General features: G+C 34.1%; 2 protein-coding genes across 3 annotated transcripts in view; one reads left to right on the forward strand and one right to left on the reverse strand.

The window, feature by feature from the left end:
- Window positions 1-26,377, reverse strand: part of LOC126880316 (zinc finger protein 234-like) — a 276,883-nt gene that overhangs the window by 84,861 nt on the left and 165,645 nt on the right. The window lies entirely within an intron of this gene.
- LOC114344107 (uncharacterized) overlaps window positions 1-26,377 on the forward strand; it is a 125,481-nt gene that overhangs the window by 9,017 nt on the left and 90,087 nt on the right. For both annotated transcript variants that reach the window (XM_050644115.1, XM_050644116.1), the window contains exons 2-5: window positions 3,616-3,712; window positions 12,223-12,451; window positions 17,169-17,293; window positions 25,222-25,442. In XM_050644115.1, coding sequence (XP_050500072.1) covers window positions 3,616-3,712; window positions 12,223-12,451; window positions 17,169-17,293; window positions 25,222-25,442 — 672 coding nt within the window. The remainder of the gene's footprint in view (window positions 1-3,615; window positions 3,713-12,222; window positions 12,452-17,168; window positions 17,294-25,221; window positions 25,443-26,377) is intronic.

A 26,377-nucleotide genomic window follows, 5' to 3' on the forward strand; every position in this document is an offset into this window, starting at 1 on the left:
TTTGCGTTTCGTATTGCTTGTTCGATTTCCTCCATTATGATCTCTGGTCCCGTTTCGCTATCGATTTCTTCCGGTTCTTGTCTATTATCTTCAAACAGATCTGTTATGTACGCCTTCCATTTTTTTAATTTCTCTTTGACTTCTATAATAATTTTTCCATTTATGTCTTTAAGAAGGTCATCTTTCTTTTTTCGCTGTGCATTTGTGATTTCCTTTATTTTCTTATGCATATTAAAGCTATCATGTTTTTAGAATATTCTTCTATTTCACTGAATTAATTTGTCAGGCAGGTGGATTTGGCCTCTTTTATTTTCTTTATTATTAACCTCTGTATTTCTTTGTATTTTGCCTTATTCCTGCCTTTATGTTTCCTTCTTTCCTCCATTAACTCTAGGATTTCTGAAGTCATCCATCTCTGTTTTTTTCTTATTTTTGTCTGTAATATTTTCTTTCCTATACCTCTACTAACGTTTCTTGTATCATGTTCCAGTTGTCATTAACATCTGTTGTCTTTATCACGTCTTGTTTCATTTTCTTTAAGTTATCATTTATTTCTTGTTTTAAACTCTGACGTATAGGTTCTTCTTTTATCTTTGAGACATCGAATCGTGGTATATTTGTTTGTTTTTGGATCTTTTTTAATTTTATCCTCATTACGCCTACTAGAGGATTATGATCTGAGTTTATGTCAGCTCCGGGGTATGTTCTCACAGACTTTATAGTGTTTTTATATCTGGCGCTTGCTATTTATCAACTTTTTTTTAGTACGCGGGATCCATGCCTATCGACGTATACACGGCGATCATGCACGTAGTGGGGTATTAAATTAGATCTAGAAGTTTATATCTAATGCAATCTTTGCAAGCAAACCGTGTAGTTTGGTTTCATGGGAGACCTGTAATTTGTCATAAAACAAGACTTGTAGGAAGATTGGAATTTCAGATGAGGGTACTACAAACAATAAAAGTGCTTCCTAGTCCATGGCTCACTGCTACAAACACTAACATTCCAAAGTTTTCTACATATCAAACGTATAATCGAAACATATCATACATTGCAATATGTAGGTATGCCCATGATACTATAAATAACAAGATAATATATTGCACATCCGGAAGTCGTGACGTAATTGGAGACCGGCAAGTTCGTAATGGTTCGTAATCATTCGTAATGTCCGATTACTTTGAATTGTTCGCGGTTGTATTTTATATTTTATCTTTGACAGTTATTTTGACTGGAATCTCGACAATAAATTTTTTTCGAATACATTGAAGTTTAATTTTATTTTGCTAATTGAATAATTTCATCACATAATGCATACAAATCCCATTTAACTTTAACAAGAATTCAAATTCAACTTCCGGTCTCCAGTTCGGATGCGCGAGCTCGGACGTATTTGCGCTACGGGAAAATACTATCTCTTTATTTATAGTATCATGTATAGTATAGTTTTAGTATAGTATCATGGGTATGCCCTGATGTGCTATCTCTCAGTTCTCACAAATACTAAATGAATTGCCGCTCAGCCACAGCAGTCTCCTCTTTCAATAGTACCTACTTGCATGATCTCCTCAGCCACAGTTCAGTGGCTGAGGAGGCTTAATATTAATTATCAGTAGTAATTGCGCAAGAGCTCTAAAATTATCGAATTTTTCCCGAGTGACACTTTGACAGTTTTAATTTCACGACCCGAAGGGGAGTGAAATTATGTCAAAGTGTCACTAGGCAAAAATTCGATATTAATTTTAGAGATCGAGTGCAATTTGCTGCGATTATTTCATGAATAAAACTGTTCAAAACCAAAATTTTATTGTAATTTATTTATGTAAGTACAAATTAGTACAATTAAACACACCAGTTGTTATAAATATTTGATTGAAAGTCATCATTTCTATAATTTTTAAAACATTAATTTGTCATTAATGTCACTGAATGTATTTTTTCGTAGCAACGAAGGGCATCTGACGTAATATACTTGACGACGGGATATTAACAAAAATTATCAGTAGTAATTGCACAAGAGCTCTAAAATTGTATATTAATTTTAGAGATCGAGTGCAATTTGTTGCGATTATTTCATGAATAAAACTGTTCAAAACCAAAATTTTATTGTTATTTATTTATGTAAGTACAAATTAGTACAATTAAACACACAGTTATTTAAACATTAATAATTGTCATTAATATCACTGAATGTATTTTTTTATAGCAACGAAGGGCATCTGACGTAATATACTTGACGACGGGAAATTATCAAAAATTATCAATTTAATTTGTATTTATGTAGCTTTCTATTGGTCAGAATCTCCTATGAATGAAATAATCATTAACATTATCATTATTAATAGCATGTAGTTCAATATGATATATATATTATTGTAATAAACAATTAAGACATAATTTGTAACATTTACATTGGGTTAATACATTCTTCCATCAATATGTTTTGCTCCTGAAGAGAATCCTTTAATCTCTGCGATGTAGATCATCAAATGTTAGTCAAGGTGATGTGGTGATGCCTTATCAACAACACTTTTTAATCTAGCTTTAGAAGCTTTAGAAACTTTAAGACATACCAATATGCCTTAAAAGAAAAACCTTTAATCAGTGTGTTTTGCCAGTGTTAACTTAAGGAGCGGAAACGTTGACCATGTCAATGAGAACTGTGCGAAAGATCCGTATGTCTCAAAGGGCGATGGAGCATGCTATGTTGGGCGTTTCACTACGAGACAAGATCCCAAACCGCCAGCTACGACAAAGGTCAGGAGTGGCTGATGGAGTACAGATAGTAGCTACACTGAAATGGAACTGGGCAGGTCACGTGGCTCTAATGACAGTTAACAGTTGGACAAAGCGGATACTGGAATAGAGACCCAAGGGATGATGCCTACCGAAGCAGAGGTCGTCCACCAACACGTTGGACTGATGATTTAAAACATTGTCATATGAATTGGATGCAAGAGGCACAAGATCCAAATTTAGGGAAATTATGAGGGAGATCTATGTCCAACAGTGAACAAGCGAACATTGAATAATGAATACAGACATTTATAGTTCTCTTTCTTCTCTCTATACGCCGATACAAAACCATCATGGTTACAATGTGTTTACGATTCAAGATCACAGTATAATGCTAACGAATCAGTAAGGTCACTCTCGATTTTGACGGTTCCAATTTTGCAATCCACTCCTGAGACAAATTTTTGAATAAGCGACCATAATGACCAATCACTGCAAACGTAGGATGCAGCTAACTGTCATACTACTATACTAACTGTACATACTACAACTACATAGGACTAAAATTTTTGATGAATTCGGTGACATCACCAAAATAGAAGATAGAGAACAAAGGATTTTCGCGGAGTGACCCTACTGATTCGTTAACATTATACTGTGTCATGGTGAACATCGACTGACATTTGCGCATGGATCATAAAACCGTAAAATGTGAAAGCTCGCCAATCCGTGTAAACGCCGCAAACGGTGCAGTGTAACGGGGGCGCGGCGACCGGGTGTGTGTGAAGCCGCTCTTACTTATCTGTTGTAAGTCGGAAAATCGACCGATTTACTGTTGGATCTGTATCATTTTTTAAATGTATTATATTTAATTAGATTAGCCAAAGGCCAGAGTGGTATATTGGTGGGATTCGGTCAAACTGGTTCTGGAAAATCAACTACAATAGGAGGTCTAGAATTTGTATCCAATGAGGTAAGTTAAATGTATTTCATTCATGCGTTAAAAATCATTCCGACGGATCGTGTTGAGGCGCGCTTTGCGAACTAGTGAAATGTAACAGAAAAAGATAAAAACTGAAGGCGGGAGTGAACGCAATGTGGAATAGCGAAATTTCTCTCAAAATTAGTTGACCAACTCCAATTCAGTAGAATTCGAGACAAGGCTGACAAAAATACCTGAAATCCGGGACTTTTCAGTGAAAATCGGGCCATTTTTTTTCGGGTAGATGATTCATGTGTATAGATTAGATGAATTGTTATTGTTATTGAATCGTCTTTTCAGAAGACAATAATTAAAATATATTACAAACGACAAATAGCCCAGAGTTTGAGTTTTCGTAGAACTAAAAACTATATTCGTACCACGATATAAAATGCATGCGTTTTGGATGTGGTATTAGTATATGGCCCGGAAGTCTTGTCCGGGACGCCGCGCCGGGACACGACTCCGTAATTCGGGCCATGTCCCGGATTTTTCGGATTAGTTGGTCATACTATTTATGATCCTTAAGCTAATACAGAACCCTAACATTTACATCATTAGAAATATAATAGAAAGAAGTATTGACTCAGGGGAAAGCTCATTCTAGCGTTCATAGATCTAAGGGCAGCATTCGACTCTATAGAAAGAAAAATTATATGGAAATGGTTGCAGAACATGAAAGTACCAATTACACTGATAAAAATAATTGAAAGTATATACAGAGCAGTAAAAGGGCGTGTACAGATAGCAGGAGAAAGATCTGAAGAATTCAATTGGGAAAGAGGTATCAAACAAGGAGACAGTCTTAGTCCGCTACTATTCATAATAGTCATGAATGAATTGACTAGAAATACTGGAGAAAAAACGAACCAAATACAGACAACAATAGGATACCAAAGACTACAGCCAATAAAAATAGAAGCCTTATTGTATGCGGATGATATAGTCCTTATAGCAGATTCCGTGACAAAAATGCAAAAACTTATAAACATATGGACAGAAGAAATAGAGAAATTAAAAATTGAAATAAACATCGAGAAAAGTAAAATAATGGTCATCGGCGAAAAGGAAGAAAATGAAGTAAATATAAAATGCAAAAATACTCAACTGGAAATAGTTAGCGCATATGATTATCTTGGAAGTATAATTACCAATGATGGGAAAATAGACCTCGAAATAACAAACAGAACCAAAAATCAAACAAACTGTACTACGCACTAGCGCCAGTTCTGAGGAAAAAAGAATTGTCCCAGGAAACAATTTAAATATATAATACGATTGTGATACCGACGATACTGTATACCTACGAGCGAAAATTGGACTTTACAGAAAAAGCATAATAATAGGATAAATGCAATTGAGATGAGACATCTACGATGAGCTATAGCCGGAAAGACCAAATGGGATAGAATAAGAAATGAAGCAATAAGAGGGATAACTAAACAGAAACCGATAATGAATAAAATAATAAAGAGACAATTAAACTGGTATGGACATCTAATGAGAGTGAAACCTAGTAGACTAACAAGGAAAGTTCAGGAAACAAGGAATATTACAAAAAAGAAAAAAGGCAGACCGAGGAAAAAATGGATACAGCAAATAGTAGAAGCAGGAAAAATTAGACAGAAAACGCTAGAAGAAAGAAACTAATAGCACAAGACAGAAAAGAATGGAAGATATGGGTGAATATGTAGCTAAACTTAAATCCGACATCTGAAAGGGTATAAGGAAGGGGAGAAAGAAAGAAAGATGATTAGTGTGACCAACATTATTTCAGTCGAATTCGAGACAAGGCTGACAAAAATACCTGAAGTCCGGGACTTTTCAATGAAAATCGGGCCATTTTTTTCGGGCAGATGATTCATGTGTATACAGGGTGAGGCAGATAACTGGCCTATTAGAAATATCTCGAGAACTAAAGGCAACAGAATCATGAAAATTGGAATACGGGGGTTTTGAAGGATGATCTATTAAATGACAATATTTTCATCTCTTTGCAACTTCCGGTTATACCGAAAGTTGCTTATAACTTCGTTTTTGAAGTGAAAACTTCTTTAGGGACGTTGTGCGATTTTTGGATAGGGGAAAAAGCATTGAATTCGCGACCGTCATTGCGACCGTCATCGCGACCCTCATCGCTTATGCTATATATTATTTGTATGTATAGAAGTAATTAAATTTAAAATGAATGTAAAACCTATTTTAGGATGGGGAAAAAAGATTTATTTCGCGACCGTCATCTCTTCGACGAAATAAATTTTGTACGTATCGATATTATGTGTATCTATACATAAATTGTATAGAAGTATTTAAATTTAAAATAAATGTAAAACCTATTTTTCGATAGGGAAAAAGGATTTATTTCGCGACCGTCATCTCTTCGGCGAAATAAATTTTGTACGTATATGTATTGAAGTGAAAACTTTAGGGACGTTGTGCACTTTTTGGACAGGAAAAAGTATTAAATTGGCGACCGTCATCGCTTCGAAGAAATAAATTTTTGAAGTGGAAGCTTCTTGAGGGTCGTTGTGCACTTTTTGGATGGGGAAAAATTATTAAATTAGCGACCGTCATCGTTTCGACGAAATAAATTTTTGAAGTGAAAACTTCTTAAGGAACGTTGTGCACTTTTTGTATGGGGGAAAAGTATTGAATTTAGGACCGTCATCGCTTCGACGAAATAAACATTTGAAGTAAAAACTTCTTTAGGGACGTTGTGCTCTTTTTGGATGGAAAAAAGTATTAAATTATCGACCGTCATCGCTTCGATGAAATACATTCGTGAAGTGAAAACTTCTTGAGGGACGTTGTGCACTTTTTGGATGGGGAAAAGTATTGAATTATGGACCGTCATCGCTTCGACGAAATAAATATTTAAAGTGAAACTTCTTTAGGAACGTTGTGCACTTTTTCTATGGAAAAAAGCATTAAATTAGCGACCATCATCGCTTCGATGAAATCAATTTTTGAAGTGGAAACTTCTTGAGGGAACTTGTGCACTTTTTGGATGGGGAAAAATATAAATTAGCGACCTTTATCGCTTCGACGAAATAAATTTTTGAAGTGAAAACTTCTTTAGGGACGTTGTGCACTTTTTGGATGGGGAAAAATATTAAATTAGCGACCGTCATCGCTTCGACGAAATACATTTTTGAAGTGAAAACTTCTTTAGGAACGTTGTGCACTTTTTGTATGGCGAAAAGTATTGAATTTAGAACCGTCATCGCTTCGACGAAATAAATATTTGAAGTAAAACTTATTTAGGGACGTTGTGCAATTTTTCGATGTAAAAAAGTATTAAATTAGCCACCATTACCGCTTCGACAAAAGAAATATTTGAATTGAAAACTTCTTGAGGGACGTTGTGCACTTTTTGGATGGGGAAAAAGTAGTAAATTAGCGACCGTTATCGCTTCGACGAAATAAATTTTTGAATTGAAAATTTCTTTAGAGACGTTGTGCACTTCTTGGATGGGGAAAAACTGTTGCATTTGCGACCGTCATCACTTCGCTGAAATAAATGTTGTACATAATATATAAATTATGTGTATGTATACATAAATAGCATAGGGCATACTCATCGCGTATATCGTATATGATATAGGTATAGCACTTCTTTTAGGATGGGGTAAAAGCATTGAGCTCATAATTTATATACTATAAGAAGTTTTCACTTCTGTCGGCACTCCCACGAGTGCCTTTAATTTTTTTTTTTAATGGGACACCTTGTATTCGATGTCTTCTTTCTTAAAATATGAGGATTTGTAATGTTATACAGGGTATTTTAAAAGATAATTACGTTTTTTTATTAATTTCTTAGCAATGTTCACACCCTGTAGAATTGTAGTAGTTTGACAACTAAAACTCTACTTACTTTCAAATGATTTTTAATATAGTCTACTATTGTTAAGAATCATTAGTATAGCTAAATTTTTAATTTTAGTATACAGGGTTGGTCGAAACTCGGAATGAGTATTTTCTGAGTTTTCTTAAATGGTACACCCTGTATTTTAGTTTTGTAATGAAATGATATTTTATGGTACTTTTTTATTTCTTAAGCATTCCCTATACCTAACTGCTTTAATTTGTGCTTAATTGTTAGTCGCACCAACAATCTTAACTACGTAGGTATTTTGATAGCTAAACCATTATTGGTAATTTTAAGGATCAGTCTGGATTAATATGTATTTATTTCTAAAAAATTATTTGTAATTGAATATTTTCACGGCCAACCTAATAAAATTTTACGTATTTTTTGTTGCAATTAATGTTTAGCTTTAATCACCAATAACTCACAAATTAAAGCAGTTAGGTATAGGGAATACTTATAAAATAAAAAAGTACTATGAAATACCATTTCATTACAATACTAAAATACAGGGTGTTCTATTTAAGAAAACTCAGAAAATATTCATTCCGAGTTTCGACCAACCCTGTATACTAAAATTTCAAAATAAGATATACTAATGATTCTTAACAATAATAGACTATATTAGAAATCACTTGAACGTAAGCAGAGTTTTTAGTGTCAAACCACTACAATTCTACAGGGTGTGAATATTGCTACGAAATTAATAAAAAAAACGTAAATATCTTTTAAAATACCCTGTATAATATTACAAAATCTCATATTTTAAGAAAGAAGATATTGAGGAGAATCCAAAAATGTAAAAATATACAGGGTGTCCCATTTAAAAAAAACCAAGTTATAAGCAACTTCCGGTATAACCGGAAGTTGCAAAGAGATGAAAATAGTTTCATTTAATAGATCATCCTTCAAAACCCCCGTATTCCAATTTTCATTATTCTGTTGCCTTTAGTTCTCGAGATATTTCTAATAGGCCAGTTATCTGCCTCACCCTATATAGTCTGGGCTGATTATCGAAGAATAGGCCATTTTTGGGAAAAGTTATTTACCAGCAATTTTATTGCTGGAATCGAATCTTATGATTGTATATATTAATAATGTAGGTATGCAAAGTCCACAGGTAGTGTGCTACTTTTTTTATAAATAAAATGGCGCCCGAAAATCGTGTTTTTATCAATTTTTGCTCTATAACTCCAAAGATTTTAACTTTACACCAAAAACAATCAAATAAAAATTCACCGCAATTAGTTTGGATAGTCTGCATAGAGACGTGTTTTTTCCGATTTACTTCGATGAAAAGTTCCCCGGAAAAAGCGGGTTTTTCCAACAAAATCTTTAATTTTCAACTAAACTTTTAGATAAGTAATTGTTAATCAATAATTAAATAACTTGGTAATGTAAAAGCCCTTTTCGTATAGATTATAATTCCAGAAATCGATGGAAATTTAACGAACAGTTTAGCAACAATTGAATTGTTAACTAAAAATTTACGGTCACTATAATAACGACAATAATTATGATGCATAAGAATAACTATGATTCTTTCATAAAAAGACACTATACCTATCTAATGTAATTTACGGAATTGAAATTGGACTATTTAAGCGGCCTCAGGAATATTTTAAAATTATAAACAATTTTTTGGCTTATAAACAAATAGAATATCTCCGGAAATAATAAACTAAATTAAATTATAAAAACGGTATTCGAAATACAGCGGCAGGTCGCTTCTTCTAAAAGAAAAAACGTTTAATTATCATGAGTAGTTCCTAAGATACAACCGGTCAAAGATTACCGGAATTTACGGCAAAGATATAAACAATAGGATCATAATTTCCAAAACATCACCTTTTTAGTTTTGTCGTCTTTCTTCACACCAATTTTCATATCCTTAAAATACTCATAACATATATTATAATAATAAAAACTATCGATAATACGTGTGAAAATTGCCAAAAATAGCAAAATTCCAATCAAAAATTAGGTTGGAGAAAATGTAACCCTCAAAGTTCAAAATCGGTGTACGTTAAAAAAATGCATTTTCTCGGCTTCTCATGGAGCAATTTCCTTCATTCTTTTTTTGTTCCCAAGTAATTCGAGTAGAGCCATCGAACTAACGCATTATTAAATGTCGAACTTGCTTTTGTTTTGTTATAATAAATTAATTTATTTATTATAACACAAAATTTTTAATTTGTTTAAATAAAAATTGTTTAAATAATTATACAGCTTTCAAATGAGAATATTTGTATTTTTAACTTTAAAAGGTACACTTGTAGTAAGTTTATCTAAAGAAAAGCCTACAACTGGAAAAAATATGTAGTTTTCTGTTCTTATAAATAAATTAATCTATTATAACAAAACAAAAGCAAGTTTGACATTTAATAATGTATTAGTTCGATGGCTCTACTCGAGTTATTAGGGAACAAAAAAAGAATGAAGGAAATTGCTCCATGGGAAGCCGAGAAAATGCATTTTTTTAACGTATACCGATTTTGAACTTTGAGGGTTACATTTTCTCCAACCTAATTTTTGATTGGAATTTTGCTATTTTTGGCAATTTTCACACGTATTATCGATAGTTTTTATTATAATAATATATGTTATGGGTATTTTAAAGATATGAAAATTGGTACGGAGAAAGAGGACAAAAATAAAAAGGTGACGGTTTGAAAATTATGATCCTATTATTTATATCTTTGCCGTAAATTCCGGTCAACTTTGACCGATTGTATCTCAGGAACCGCTCGTTATAATTAAACGTTTTTTCTTTAAAAGAAGCGTCCTGCCGCTGTCTTTCGAGTACCGTTTTTACAATTTAATTTAGTTTAATATTTCCCGAGATATTCTATTTGTTTATAAGCCAAAAAATTGTTTATAATTTTAAAATATTCCTGAGGCCGCTTAAATAGTCCAATTTCAATGCTGTAAAGTGCATTAGATGGGTATAGTGTCTTTTTATGAAAAAATCATAGTTATTCTTATGCATCATAATTATTGTCGTTATTATAGTGACCGTAAATTTTTAATTAACAATTCAATTAACTGTTTATTCAATTTTCATGGGCTTCTGGAATTATAATCTATAGGAAAAGGGCTTTTACATTACCAAGTTATTTAAATATTAATTAACAATTACTTATCTAAAATTTTAGTTGAAAATTAAAGATTTTGTTGGAAAAACCCGCTTTTTCCGCGGAATGTTTTCGTCGAACTGAATCGGGAAAAGCACGTGTCTGTGCAGAATTTAATTGCGGTCAATTTTTATTTGAATATTTTTGGTGTAAAGTTAAAATCTTTGGAGTTATAGAGCAAAAATTGAAAAAAACACGATTTTCGGGCGCCATTTTGTTTATAAAAAAAGTAGCACACTATCTGCGGACTTTGCATACCTATATTATTAATACATACAATAATAAGATTCGATTCCAGCAATAAAATTGCTGGTAAATAACTTTTCCTTGTATTTTGCTAATTAGCCCAGAGTAATAGATTATACAATAGATGAATTGTTATTGTTATTGAATCGTCTTTTCAGAAGACAATAATTAAAATATACAAACGACAAATAGCCCACAGTTTGAGTTTTCGTAGAACTAAAAACTATATTCGTACCACGATATAAAATGCATGCGTTTTGGATGTGGTATTAGTATTACACTCTAGAAATTGTCAACTTTTCTTTGTCCCACCAATTCAATTATGTGAAATTTTAGAAGAATAACGTATTCAAAATTTCAAAACAGAATTTTAACAAAACGTTTAAAATTCGGATGGCCCGGAAGCCTTGTCCGGGACGCCGGGACACGACTTCGTAATTCGGGCCATGTCCCGGATTTTTCGGACAAGTTGGTCACACTATTTATGATCCTTAAGCTAACACAGAACTCTATATTTATGGTCCTGTGTCATATTACCCGTATATGCTCGCCAACGGTGAATATTAAATTTTTAATTGTACGTCAAAAAAATGTGCAATAACTACGTCTTAAAACCCACCAAATTTCATTTGCTTATCTCAACCGGTTTTAAAGGAATAAAAATAAATTGTAAGTTTGCCAGAAAAATTTTAACACTCCCTATGTCTGAAACGAAGCATTTGCGGACATACGTTTATTAAGTAAACTGTCATTATTTTTCATGCAGAATTACCACTTAAAGGTTGCCATACTTATTTAAAAACACGCTGTATTGATGAGAAACATGGCTAGTTGTTAAAGTGTTTAACTTTTTTATGGTCCAAGGTCCAACACAAGGGAATGAATTAAAAAACAGAATGTTGAGGTAACTTGAGGCTATAGTTGGGTTTTAATTTTAATATTTTATAAATACTAGAATATTCCACAGGGTGATGCCAAATTTGGAGATAAAAAAACACAATTTGATTGGTACACACGGTATACAATGAAAATTTACCTGCTTAGCAACAATATTACAGCGATATTGTTAAATAATAAGGTTATAACATATAAAATTCACTTAAATCGGACAACAGGTTTAGTAAATTCGAGACATAAAAAATGACCCATTTTTAAGATGGGCGGTTAATTTTGCCGAAGGGTGTATTTTGATTGAAAACTGAATATTAATTTATAAAGAATAATGCCGTTATGAAATAAATCTTTTCTTTCAGAATTTTGGCATGGCACCTAGAGTAGTAAAGCAATTATTGGAAATAAAAAAACAATTTAATGGTAGCAACAGAATGAAAATTGAGATGTCCTATATTGAAATGTCGAAAAATGCTGTTTACGATTTATTTAAACAATATCCTAATAACTTAAATCCCTGGCATGTTGACAACGAAAGTACAAAAATTATTATTCATACCGAAAGTCAAGCTTTAAAGGAATTGTATATAGGTAAAACATTACATTTATAAATAAAATAAATTTCGACCAAGAGTCAGAATTCTGTTAACCGAGATACGATAGTATAAAGCGGCGCCGCTAGGAGGAGCTTCTCCAACAATGCGTCTCAGAATACCTTAAGAACACTTGGTCATTTTGTACTCTAAACCGAGTAAAACATGAAAAAGAAAATAATCGTTTTCGTTTTGATTCAATTCGAGTCTCTTGCCATCCTCTGACACAGTGTTTCTGGGTCTCTACCCTTTATCGAAGAGGCTATTGCAAGTAGACTGAATTAAATCAACTCGAGACGAAGAAGAACTGCATCTATTAAAATATCTGCAGTATATTGTGGTTAGACTGTCCTCTAACGGGGAATGAAAAAATAAATAAAATAAATTTCGACCAAGAGTCAGAATTCTGTTAACCGAGATACGATAGTATCAAGCGGCGCCGCTAGGAGGAGCTTCTCCAACAATGCGTCTCAGAATACCTTAAGAACACTTGGTCATTTTGTACTCTAAACCGAGTAAAGCATGAAAAAGAAAAAGAAAATAATCGTTTTCGTTTTGATTCAATTCGAGTCTCTTGCCATCCTCTGACACAGTGTTTCTGGGTCTCTACCCTTTATCGAAGAGGCTATTGCAAGTAGACTGAATTGAATCAACTCGAGACGAAGAAGAGACTTTGTCATTCCCCGTTAGAGGACAGTCTAACCACAATATACTGCAGATATTTTAATAGATGCAGTTCTTCTTCGTCTCGAGTTGATTCAATTCAGTCTACTTGCAATAGCCTCTTCGATAAAGGGTAGAGACCCAGAAACACTGTGTCAGAGGATGGCAAGAGACTCGAATTGAATCAAAACGAAAACGATTATTTTCTTTTTCTTTTTCATGCTTTACTCGGTTTAGAGTACAAAATGACCAAGTGTTCTTAAGGTATTCTGAGACGCATTGTTGGAGAAGCTCCTCCTAGCGGCGCCGCTTGATACTATCGTATCTCGGTTAATAGAATTCTGACTCTTGGTCGAAATTTATTTTATTTATTTTGTCATTCCCCGTTAGAGGACAGTCTAACCACAATATCCTGCAGATATTTTAATAGATGCAGTTCTTCTTCGTCTCGAGTTGATTCAATTCAGTCTACTTGCAATAGCCTCTTCGATAAAGGGTAGAGACCCAGAAACACTGTGTCAGAGGATGGCAAGAGACTCGAATTGAATCAAAACGAAAACGATTATTTTCTTTTTCTTTTTCATGCTTTACTCGGTTTAGAGTACAAAATGACCAAGTGTTCTTAAGGTATTCTGAGACGCATTGTTGGAGAAGCTCCTCCTAGCGGCGCCGCTTGATACTATCGTATCTCGGTTAACAGAATTCTGACTCTTGGTCGAAATTTATTTTATTTATTTTTTCATTCCCCGTTAGAGGACAGTCTAACCACAATATACTGCAGATATTTTAATAGATGCAGTTCTTCTTCGTCTCGAGTTGATTCAATTCAGTCTACTTGCAATAGCCTCTTCGATAAAGGGTAGAGACCCAGAAACACTGTGTCAGAGGATGGCAAGAGACTCGAATTGAATCAAAACGAAAACGATTATTTTCTTTTTCTTTTTCATGCTTTACTCGGTTTAGAGTACAAAATGACCAAGTGTTCTTAAGGTATTCTGAGACGCATTGTTGGAGAAGCTCCTCCTAGCGGCGCCGCTTGATACTATCGTATCTCGGTTAACAGAATTCTGACTCTTGGTCGAAATTTATTTTATTTATTTTGTCATTCCCCGTTAGAGGACAGTCTAACCACAATATACTGCAGATATTTTAATAGATGCAGTTCTTCTTCGTCTCGAGTTGATTCAATTCAGTCTACTTGCAATAGCCTCTTCGATAAAGGGTAGAGACCCAGAAACACTGTGTCAGAGGATGGCAAGAGACTCGAATTGAATCAAAACGAAAACGATTATTTTCTTTTTCTTTTTCATGCTTTACTTGGTTTAGAGTACAAAATGACCAAGTGTTCTTAAGGTATTCTGAGACGCATTGTTGGAGAAGCTCCTCCTAGCGGCGCCGCTTGATATTATCGTATCTCGGTTAACAGAATTCTGACTGTTGGTCGAAATTTATTTTATTTATTTTGTCATTCCCCGTTAGAGGACAGTCTAACCACAATATACTGCAGATATTTTAATAGATGCAGTTCTTCTTCGTCTCGAGTTGATTCAATTCAGTCTACTTGCAATAGCCTCTTCGATAAAGGGTAGAGACCCAGAAACACTGTGTCAGAGAATGGCAAGAGACTCGAATTGAATCAAAACGAAAACGATTATTTTCTTTTTCTTTTTCATGCTTTACTCGGTTTAGAGTACAAAATGACCAAGTGTTCTTAAGGTATTCTGAGACGCATTGTTGGAGAAGCTCCTCCTAGCGACGCCGCTTGATACTATCGTATCTCGGTTAACAGAATTCTGACTCTTGGTCGAAATTCATTTTATTTATTTTGTCATTCCCCGTTAGAGGACAGTCTAACCACAATATACTGCAGATATTTTAATAGATGCAGTTCTTCTTCGTCTCGAGTTGATTCAATTCAGTCTACTTGCAATAGCCTCTTCGATAAAGGGTAGAGACCCAGAAACACTGTGTCAGAGGATGGCAAGAGACTCGAATTGAATCAAAACGAAAACGATTATTTTCTTTTTCTATTACATTTATGTTTTCAAACATTCTCCTTGTCATTATTTTTTTTGTATTTATATTCTCCTATCCTTTTTGGGAATATCCTATTTTGTGTATTTTTGTTTATTAACGTATGTCCTAAAAGTTTTGCTCAAAGTGAAATGCATTTCATCATCTAAAATCATGATTTTTTTCATTGGCAACGTGTAGGGGAGAGTCGGCTATTGGTGCTCACCAAAGGCAAATTCAGGATATTTTACAAACTTGAAACATTTCAGTTTCCAAATTTTTTGAAGATATACTTCAAAGGCTTAGGTATATTGGTAGGGACCGCATTTAATGAATGGTTGAACAGTAGAATATGGACTATAGACCCAATGAAGCTGAAGGGAAAATTCTCTAAAACAGCCATAAGACCAGCTATGATGTACGGAACTGAATGTTGGGCATTGAAAAAGAAAGAGGAACAGCGAATGCATGTGGCGGAAATGAGAATGCTTAGATGGATGAGTGGAGTGACAAAGAAGGATAAAATTAGAAATGAGTATATTAGGGGAAGTCTAGGTGTGGCACCAATTGATGCCAAAATGAGAGAGCATAGGTTAAGATGGTTTGGTCATGTTCAACGTCGAGACGTTAACCACCCAATACGAAGAATAGCTGAAGTGCAGATTCCTGGAAGGAATAGGAGAGGAAGACCAAAGAAGACCTGGGGGGAGACGATAAGGCATTACATGTTGGTAAAGGGGATTAACATTGATATGGCTCAAGATAGAATTGTGTGGAGAAATGCAATTAGGGAAGCCGACCCCGCATAGGGATAAGGCAAAGAGAATGATGATGTTGAATAGTAGAATAGTGAGAGGCGAAATTTCCAATTAGCGCAATACGCACAATTGTACGACCTATTTGACTAATGGTGCGCATATGTCGGATAATTGTGCGCAATAATAGAACTTAAAAATTACCTTCGAAAATGTAGCTTATTGAACATAAATATTAAAGGAACAAACAAATATAGGGAAAACGATAAGAAACCATGTTACAGATATTTAAAAAAAAATCTAAGTATTGCAGAAGTCACAAATATTATATCCTTCCGGACTATCCTGCCGTATACACATGGCATGAGACCATTGACAATATATTGAACACTTGCACCACACCTCGTCTCTTTTGCTACCATCACCTCAATACACAGAAGTCATTTTGACCTGACACGAGATCTTCCAACTCATCATCATGGCACAGTTGACTTTCTGAAATAACTTCGGAGTTGTTGTGTTCAAAAATTTTCCTTTTGTACCTTTTTTTAATTTCGTGGTTTTCTCTTTGCCCCTTTCTCTACTTTGACGGTTGTTTAACGCTTGCTTACGTTTTATGACGCAGTCACAAAACTTAAAAACTGCCTTTATATGCCTTGCCGGCTAATGGTGCGCAATGAAAAAAATAATCGAGCAAAACTAACTATATCAGTGTTTAAAGTGGTAAATGAATAAAGGATATAATTACCATTTAAACTATAATTCTGCCAAGAAAAAAAGTTATCGCTTATTTTCTCAGACACACAAACAATATCATACTAAGCGAAAACATGTAAACGATAACTGCCAACCGGTAAAGTATCTCCCGACGTTGGTTTCTGTCGGATAGATATGGCAGTTGCTACTAGATGGCCCGACAATATAGTTTTTGCAATTTTAATAAATAGGAGATTAGAAACATTGATGCGCACAATTACCCGACGCCCACCATTAGCCGACTCTCCCCTACTTGCCTCAATGGACGACAGCATCTTGGTATACGAAGGAGTTGCGCTTGCGAGTATTTGGGTCACTTTCGTCCTTTCGGTATTTAAGACCATTTCTACTCGATTTTTTTTGATTTTTTTATTTTATTCGCATTTTGATCTAGTTTTAATAGGTACTTGTTCATACTTGTCTAACCATTTGCACATGATAAACAAAAATACGGTAACGTTGGTCTTAATAAAAACCTATTTATGCAATTTTCTTTAATTTGCTATTGTCCAATTGTCCAATTTCTAGGAGAAGCGAGAAAGGAAACCAAAGAAACAAAGAACTATTTATCTCATATAAATACTAGTGTGTTAACATTTTATGTTACAGTTGAAGACTTAAGTTTTAATAACGTTAATCAAGTTAAAAGAAGGGTACGTATTAATATGAAAGTATCTGTTAGTTCTGGATGAATTTTATTTAAAAAACTCAAACTGTTGATCGACCAATATATTATTAGGTTCATTTTATCTTCTTCTTGATGTGCCTATCCGTGACGAATGTTGGTGATCATCATGGCAATCTTCAACAACCCGGAAAAGCTGCACAGATGTTGTATTGCACCAGGTTCTGAGGTTCTTTAATCAAGATGTTCTTCTTCTTCCTGGACCTCGCTTTCCAAATATGTTTCCTTGCAGAATGGCCTGTAGGAGGGCATATCTGGATTTATTTTACATAATGCTCAAACGTCTCACAGCAACAAAGTGGGGCGCCACGCAAGATGTCCTGGTAGAAACATACAAAACCTATGTCCAGCCGATATTAGAATACGGGAGCTTGAAGTCGCCCAGGACACTGCCCTTCGCGTCATCACCGGTGCTCCAAAATCAACACCGATTACATCAATGGAAGCCCAGACCGGTATTGAACTAATACAATGCCGCAGAGAGCAACACGCGTTAACCTTCTGGGAAAGGCAGAGACGAATACTTCCACAAAAATGGGACGAATATAGACAAGCAGCCTCACGTCTTAAAACACAAACCACTGCGCTTATAGTAGCAAACCAAATCATGGAAAAATACCACATTGACCTGTCGGAAGCCGCCCCCTTCCCAGCGCAAACTACACTGGACCGCTATCTACCAAACACAGAATTGCTTCTCGAAAACCATAAAGACCCGAAGCACTTATCATCAGACATTGTCCTAAGGAGAGCCGCCCTAGAGACGATACACACTAAGTACCCAGCGCACGAATGGCTCCACATCTACTGCGATGGCTCCTCGATGCGGGACTCGGGAAGAACAGGAGCAGGATATGTCTCAACATTCTTCAAAGGCTCCATAGCTAAAATTTCTTTTAAAATTTTTTCCAAAAAATGTTATTGTTCTTTTTTAAATAACTCCGTTAATTTTTAGGATATCAGATTCACCTAAAAATCATTTGAAAGTTAATCCCAAGGGTAATTAAATGACGTTGAATTTAATCTTTTAGACTTCTTACTTTTTAAAAAATAAAAGGTTAAATGGTCCCGGTTACATGGTTCTAGCAGCAAAATTTAAGTTTTAAATGTTTCTATCTGGGTTATTTTTTACCCTATAAAAATAATAAACAGGTAAAATATTTGACACAGAAAAACTGAAATTTGGTTATACATATTATATCATTTTTTACGTATATTTTTTGGAGAAGGAAGCTTGCCGAGTACTTATTAATTAGGTATATTTACTGGGAGACATAATTCATATGCAACGCTTCGTGACGACCATTTTATTAGACTACCTCAACTGTCAATATTGCCAACCTGATTTACATATACTTGGGGATCAGGATAGCTAACATTTCAATACCCCCTCTCAATTTATACAACATTTACATAAATAGTAAATTTGGATGAATTGTCGACTAAACAACAATCTTGACTCTAACCAAGTCTTGACAAAAATTGAACTAAATGAAATCATAAAAACATACTTATACATCCTACATTACTCAGGTTACAACTCATACCTATATAGAAAAATATTCAAAAAATAACTTTCATTAACTCAAAAAATATTAACATGAGAATATGATAAAAAATAAAAAAAGCAAATAGATAATTCACATGAGTTGTGCCTAAAGTATAAAAGTACTAATCTATAAAAACTTTCAACATTCTTGAATTTTGATCAAAGTTCTGAGACGTGAGAATATTTCATTTGAAGGAGCTTTAGTGAAAATATCAGCACAGTTTGATTTTGTATTTATGTACTGTAAAGTAATTACATTGTTTTCAATTAAATTTCGAATGAAATGATATTTTGTGTCTATATGCTTAGACCTTTTACCTTTAAATGAATTTGTTGCAATACATATAGCTCCCTGGTTATCTATATATAATATACTACCAGTTATTTTCTCGTTCAATAATTCTTCTGCTAAGTTTTTTGTGAACAATAACTCACAACATGTAACAGTTGATGAAATATATTCGGCCTCAGTACTGCTCAATGAAACAGTGCTCTGTTTCCTTGAATACCATGAAACTGGATTGTCTAGAAAATATACTATACCTCCTGACATGCTTTTTCTATCATTTACATTTGCTGCCCAATCTGAGTCTGAATATGCAAATATTAAAGGTTTTCTTTTTATATTTTTACTGTATATAAGACAGAAATTAATTGTATTTTTTAAATATCTAATAATACGTTTAGCAGCTTTCCATAATATATCATCAGGACAATCGAGAAATTGACTCAAATAAGAGATTGAAAACATTATGTCAGGGCGACTACCCAATGCAATATACATTAAGCTTCCAATTAATTGCCTATAAGGCACATTGACAGAGATTTGATTATTAGCATTAGTTTTGTCAACCTGAAAACCTGTTTCCATTGGTGTTTTGCTAACATTGCAATTCGTCATATTAAATTTCTCAATTATCTTATTGATTAAGGGTTTTTGAGAAATATACATTTTTACATCATTTTTATTTACAGAATATTCAAAATCAATACCCAAAAAGTTGTTTACACAACCAAGATTTTTTGCGTTAAACTCACTTTTTAAACTTTCAATAATTTTTTGAATCGAATCGCTATCTTCACCGCACAATAGGATATCATCGACCCATATACACATACACACATTTTTCTTTGTATAAACGCAACAGTCACTTTCCGCACTTTTAAAACCAATTTTGATTGCCCATTTGTTGAATCGTTGGTTCCAGCATTTGGGTGATTCTTTTAGTCCATATAAAGCCTTTTGTAGTTTGAGAACTTTGCTTTGTCGTTTATAACCCTTAGGACAATGAATATAAACATCATGTTGTAGCACTCCGTTGATGAACGCTGAAGGAATGTCTAATTGGTATACCTTCCAGTCGTTATTGAGAGCCAGTGATAATAAAATTCTTACACTTGCCATCTTAGCTACCGGTGAATATATATCTAAAAACACTTCTTCTTCATAACCCTTGGCGACTAAGCGAGCTTTTTTCGTGCCATCACTTTTTGTTTTAAATACCCATTTTGTATTTATGATTTGTTGATCATGAGGTATTTTTGTGGCTTCACTCCACGTGTTCATTTTTTCAAGACATTCTAGTTCTGTTTCTATTGCCTGCTTCCATTCATCCTCCTCTACTGCTTCTTCATAAGTTACTGGTGTTGATGTAACTAAGCAATATGCATAATAAAGTTCATAGTCTTTGAACTTCGAAGGTTGTTTTATTTCTCTATTGGAGGAAGTAATTTTGGTATTTTGTAAATTTACTGGTTCTTCATCTTGTGAATTAATTTCAGTAGTGTTTCTTTGGACTGTACTTTCTTCATAATTTGTTTCAAATGTTTCCAATTCATTTTGGCTTGGTAAAATTTCCTCAACATTTTGATTATTCGACGATATTTCTGGAGAATATTTATACTGTGTTTCATCGAAAACAACATCTCTTGAAATTTTGATTTGCTTGGTCAGTGGATTCCAAATTCTATAACCAGCACCACTGTATCCAACCATTACACCTTTACTTGCTCTTGGTTCTAATTTACTTTGCTTTGGTAGGTTGTAGTACCATACTTTTGAACCAAAAATTCTAAGTTTAGACAAGTCAAGTCTGCCTAAGTATATTTCTGCTGGTACTTGTAATTCAATTGCTCGTGATGGAGTTCGATTAAGCTGATAAACAGCTGTTCTAACTGCTTCTCCCCACAAACTCTTTGGAAGATTTGTTTCTACAAACATTGCTCTTACTTTGTCTAAAATAGTACGATTAAGTCGTTCGGCTATACTATTCTGCTGAGGTGTGTACCCTGCAGTAAATTCTTGTACTATACCATGTTGTATACAATAGTTTTTAAAATATTTAGAAGACATCTCTCCACCTTTATCCATTCTTATTCTAGATACTCTCCTGCCTTCTGCAGCTAATTTTTCAATATGATTAATAAGATGTGATTCGCTTTCGCTTTTTCTTGTCATTAAATATACAACACTAAAATGTGAGAAATCATCAATAATTGATAAGTAATACTTTTCACCAGAAAATGTGGGATCTTTGGATGGTCCCCAAGTATCAACATGTAAAAGTTCCCCAACTCTAGAGGATTTTTTGTATATAACTTCTTTAAAAGGTTGCCTTGTGGCTTTTCCTTGTTGACACGAGTCACATAGTTTATCTGAATAGGGAAGTCCCAACAATTGTAGTCCCCTTCTATTTACGTGTCCTAAACGTAAATGCCATAAGTCTTTATCGCTATGCTTTGCTACTAAACTAGATTGAAAATTATTTAATTGAAAATTTGCAGCAAATAAGTTACTCTTATGTTTATAGCAAATAAGTTTAAAGTTCTTTTTTCTTATTTCAGCCTTATTTTCTTTAAATACTACTGTGAAACCTAAACTGTTTAGTTTACTGACTGATAATAAATTATATTCTAGTTCATTTAAAATGAGAACATCAATGTTAATAGGAGTTTCATTGTAATAAACTTTTAATTTACCTTTTGTATGAGCCGTCATCACTCTTCCATCTGCTATTTTAATGCCAACAGGCTCAATTTCAATAATATTACTTATAAATTGTTTATATTTATTGCTGCACATATTCTGTGATGCTCCAGAATCTATTATAAACGAAATTTGGCTGTCATCATTCTTGAGATTTTCAGCTGGTAGGGCTGTGATAAAACTTACTTCGTCTTCGGCTACATGGATATTCTGTTTACCTTGTGTATCATTATTGGCTCTTCTGCCACGGGAATAGTTATTTCCTCGAAAAAATCTCCCTCGATTATTGTTACCTCTATAATTATTATTGTTTTTTCTGAAACAATTGGACACTAGATGGCCTTCAAGTCCACAAAATGAGCATCGGGGTTTTTTATTGTATTGCTTCGTATAAAAAGAGGATTCTTCACTTTCTTGTACATTATTTTTCAGCTTCAATTCTGCATCTAATAATTTTGCTTTAACGAAATCAACAGATAGTTTATCATTTGAAGTTTCTAGGACAGTAATAACGGTGTCAAACGTATCTGTCATTGTCAACAAAAGGTGACATACCTTGTCATCTTCTTCGATTGTAGTTCCAGTCGATTCAAGCTCTCGGATTAAAGAATCGAATTCAACGAAAAATTTTTGTAAATCGATACCTTGTTTATATTTCAACGTTAACAACTTTTTCCGCACATATAAACGAGAAAGAATACTTTTTCTTTCAAACACTTTTTCTAAACTTTTTATCATTTCGAATGCTGAGTCACAGTCACGAATATATTCTAAATGTTCATCTGTAATGCATGTGACAATGATCGATCTTGCTGTTGCATCATGCTTTTTATGTTGATTTTGCTCGTCTCTTGATAATTGTGTGAATTGCGTTGCAGTTACTTCAGTGGTAATAAAATCTTTAACACCTTTGGCATCTAGAAGATTGCCTAATCTAAATTTCCATGACGAAAAGTTCGTAGATGTTAATTGCGGATACAAACTCACGGTTGAATTCGCGCCATTTAAACCTTGGACTGCCATTTTTTTGCGGTCACTCACAACACTGCCGGTCGGTATAAACAGCAACACTAAAAAACTTTACTTCTTATTGAATGTACTCTTGGCATGTAAAACTGGAGTCCATAACCTTTTGGAGAAGGAAGCTTGCCGAGTACTTATTAATTAGGTATATTTACTGGGAGACATAATTCATATGCAACGCTTCGTGACGACCATTTTATTAGACTACCTCAACTGTCAATATTGCCAACCTGATTTACATATACTTGGGGATCAGGATAGCTAACATTTCAATAATATTAAGTATTTTTGGAGTTATTATCAAAAGAAAATGAAAATTACGATCATTTTAAAAATTCTGATTATTTTAAATTATACCATTTTTTCAAAAATTTTCATTCTAAAGCGGTCAAAATTGTTGAAATCATTACTTATGCTAATATAAAGAAATTATTGTAAGGATTACTATGAATTTTAATTTTTGTGGAAATGGCATATGTTTTATTTTTCACTTTTTTCACTTTTCCCACTTTTTTTTAAGAGGGTGATCACTGGATCTTCCTCTGCAAGTCAGATTTTCAATTTTTGTCAAATAATTTACCTATTGTTCTTAGTTAAGGACATATTGTAAATATTACAACATTAAAACAAATGGCATCACCATGACAATGCGAAAGTTAAGGATATTTGATTATATGAAAGTGTGCCAAAAAACAGTGCGAAAAAGTAAATCCCATTTAAAATACATTGTTACTTCAAGCACACTTTAAATCCTTCACGCACTGCTATCTATAATGACAGTTTTCATAAACTAAAAACTTATACATAATATGAGATAAAGTAGATAAATTCGTTTATCTACTCTACACGCCATGTGAGCAATAAATTACAACAAAAGTTTTGACAATTTTGTGGTTTGAAAGAAGTTAGAATTTTTAAATGTCAAAGTTCTAAAAATTGTAGAATAGAAATGAATTCCAGTGACAAAGAGTTCCAGTTTTTTATTTCTTTATCTTAGATAAAATATCGTATGAAACTGTGCGTGAAGTACTTTCTACGAACTTACGCGATGTACGTATAGCACTCACTCCGATGTCGCTCGTGCTCTAAAGATCGCGTGCGTTCGCAAAAAGCATACTTCACGAACAGTTTCATAAATAACTATTTTTTGTCAGCCATAGACTTTTTAGGATTCTTCTATAGATCTACATTTTGAAATAAGCATAAGATAACAACCATTTAAGATACTTTAATACTAAAGACTATAGACTGTGGCGCCACAAAGTAGCTTCCGACGATTAGCCGTTAATTCTTATGTAAATTAAACGTGCCATTCCAGACGAGTGACAGTGGCCAGAGACTCTCACCGATCCTCGCTGCTAGTGGCGTCCATTGTCCATTACAATATCATTGGGGCTACAAAATCGCATATTTAGGCCACTTTGTGGATCCACTCAGTAGCGCTGCAGTGTGATTCGTCTGTTTCTGTTCCAAGAGCAAATGTTGCACATGAGATTTGAAGTTAGAGCTAAGAGTTAGGTTGGCTAGGGGCTACGTTTGTATAATTTTACTTTTATGAAATAGAAGCTTGGACCTTGAATGAGGCTTCATCGATAAAATTGGAATCAAAAATGAATAACCATTTTCAATTTCGTTGCAAAACGAAAATACAGCCGAACCATATTCTAGTCCAATCAGAGAGTGCAGCAAGCACCTCTACCGGTTTCGAAACTTATTAGTCTCTCATCAGGAGGCACATATGCTGCCCTTCCTGATCCAACCAAAACAAACCCCAGCGTGCAGTCCCGGATTGCAACGAACGAAATGGCATAGATGCCCTAGCGGAAACTGCTACAAAATTGGAATCATTCAAGTTGTGGGTGTATAAAAGTATTCTGAATATATCGTGGACAGAACACGTCACAAACAAAGAGGTTCTGAGAAAGATCAATAAAGAAATGGAAGTCTTAAATAGAATCAAAACCGGAAAATTGAAATATCACTGATATATTACACATTGAGGAAGATACAACTTGCTCCAACTCATCATGCAGGGAAAGATCAAAGGAAAAAGAAGCATAGGGATCCCTAGAATACCATGGCTGCGCAACCTGAGAGAATGGTACGGGTGAACATCAAATGAACTTTTTAAGACAGTCGTCTCTAAAGCTCTAATAGCTATATGCTATGATCATTGCCTACTGCCCGTCGAGGAGATGGTACTTTCAGAAGAAGAGTAAATGGAAGAACATTATATGTAACGTCTTGTTAATATTTTCTTATATTTTTGTTGTATTTAATTATAAAAGCCTCTTTTACCTAACCATTTTTACAAAGTTAACCATGTACAATTTTACAGTTGCATCTTATAGATATGGCAGGATCAGATACAGTAGGAAATCTGACGTGTGTTTCCAAAACCAAACGCGAAGTGGGTTCAGCAAATTTAGCGAAAACCAGTCTAGAACAATTCTTCTTATGTCTTGTGGAGAAGTCGCAAAAAGCTATCAAGTCTATGCTAAGAAATAATCCCCTAATATTCTTTCTAAAGGATGATCTTAATATCAATAGTGCCTTAAGGTGAGTCAGTATATTAGTTTCCTTTTGGAATGTTTAGTTACATCCAAAATCATTTGTGTCTGATCTTCTATAACTTCATTCTTACATTCCGTTACAACCGTAACGCAACCGTAACAAAACAAAAGTGAGATATGTCTCAACACAAGTAGCAAATCTTAAATGGAAGTTCGCCCGGCATACATGCAGTAGGATGAAAGATGGTCTAATAATGTAGGAAACAAAGGTTGAACCTTGCAAAATGGACACAAGTCCGGTTTTATTTTTTTTTCTGGTATATCAAGGGGTGCTTATTATAAGACTAACTTTTTGTGAAAAAATTTCGCCCCGGAACCCCCCTTTTCACCCCTTTAAATGGGGTAATTTGTGGTTTTTGCGGAACGTAACCCCTCCTGTACCTTTTACAAAAAATTTCTTTTATAGAAATATGAAGAGAACTGTATTTTCTACGATTTATCTCCCGACAGCATCTGTCTATCATTTACCGTTTAGCGGGGGTGGCGCATGGCGCCCCAAAGTTGACAAGTTTTTAAAAAAGATGTTTTAAAAAAATATATATTTCCCTAACTGTAACGGAAATTAAGAAGAGATTCTGCGGCAATTATTCACAAATAATTGATTGATTTTTTGGTATAGGTTTCACTACAGTTTTAACATGTTTACATTGCAGGTTTAATTACAGGGTGTTACATTTTAAAAAACCCCTTTTTATACCATCTGAACCGTTTATGCTAGAGTAAAAAGACTTTCAGCGATTACCCATGTACTGGTGTTATTTACAAATTTGTATAATGCACTCCCATTTTTTCCCCTGTGCAGCAAAGTTCAAAAAACTAAAAACGGTATGTAACAGTAAAACAAGCGAGGCAACGATTAAGGCAAATGAGAAAGATATACGAAAAATAAACTTTGGAACCTGGAATGTGAGAGGGACGTAT

The sequence above is a fragment of the Diabrotica virgifera genome, chromosome 2 (genome assembly GCF_917563875.1).
Source record: "Diabrotica virgifera virgifera chromosome 2, PGI_DIABVI_V3a".
In the NCBI taxonomy this organism is placed as follows: domain Eukaryota; kingdom Metazoa; phylum Arthropoda; class Insecta; order Coleoptera; family Chrysomelidae; genus Diabrotica; species Diabrotica virgifera.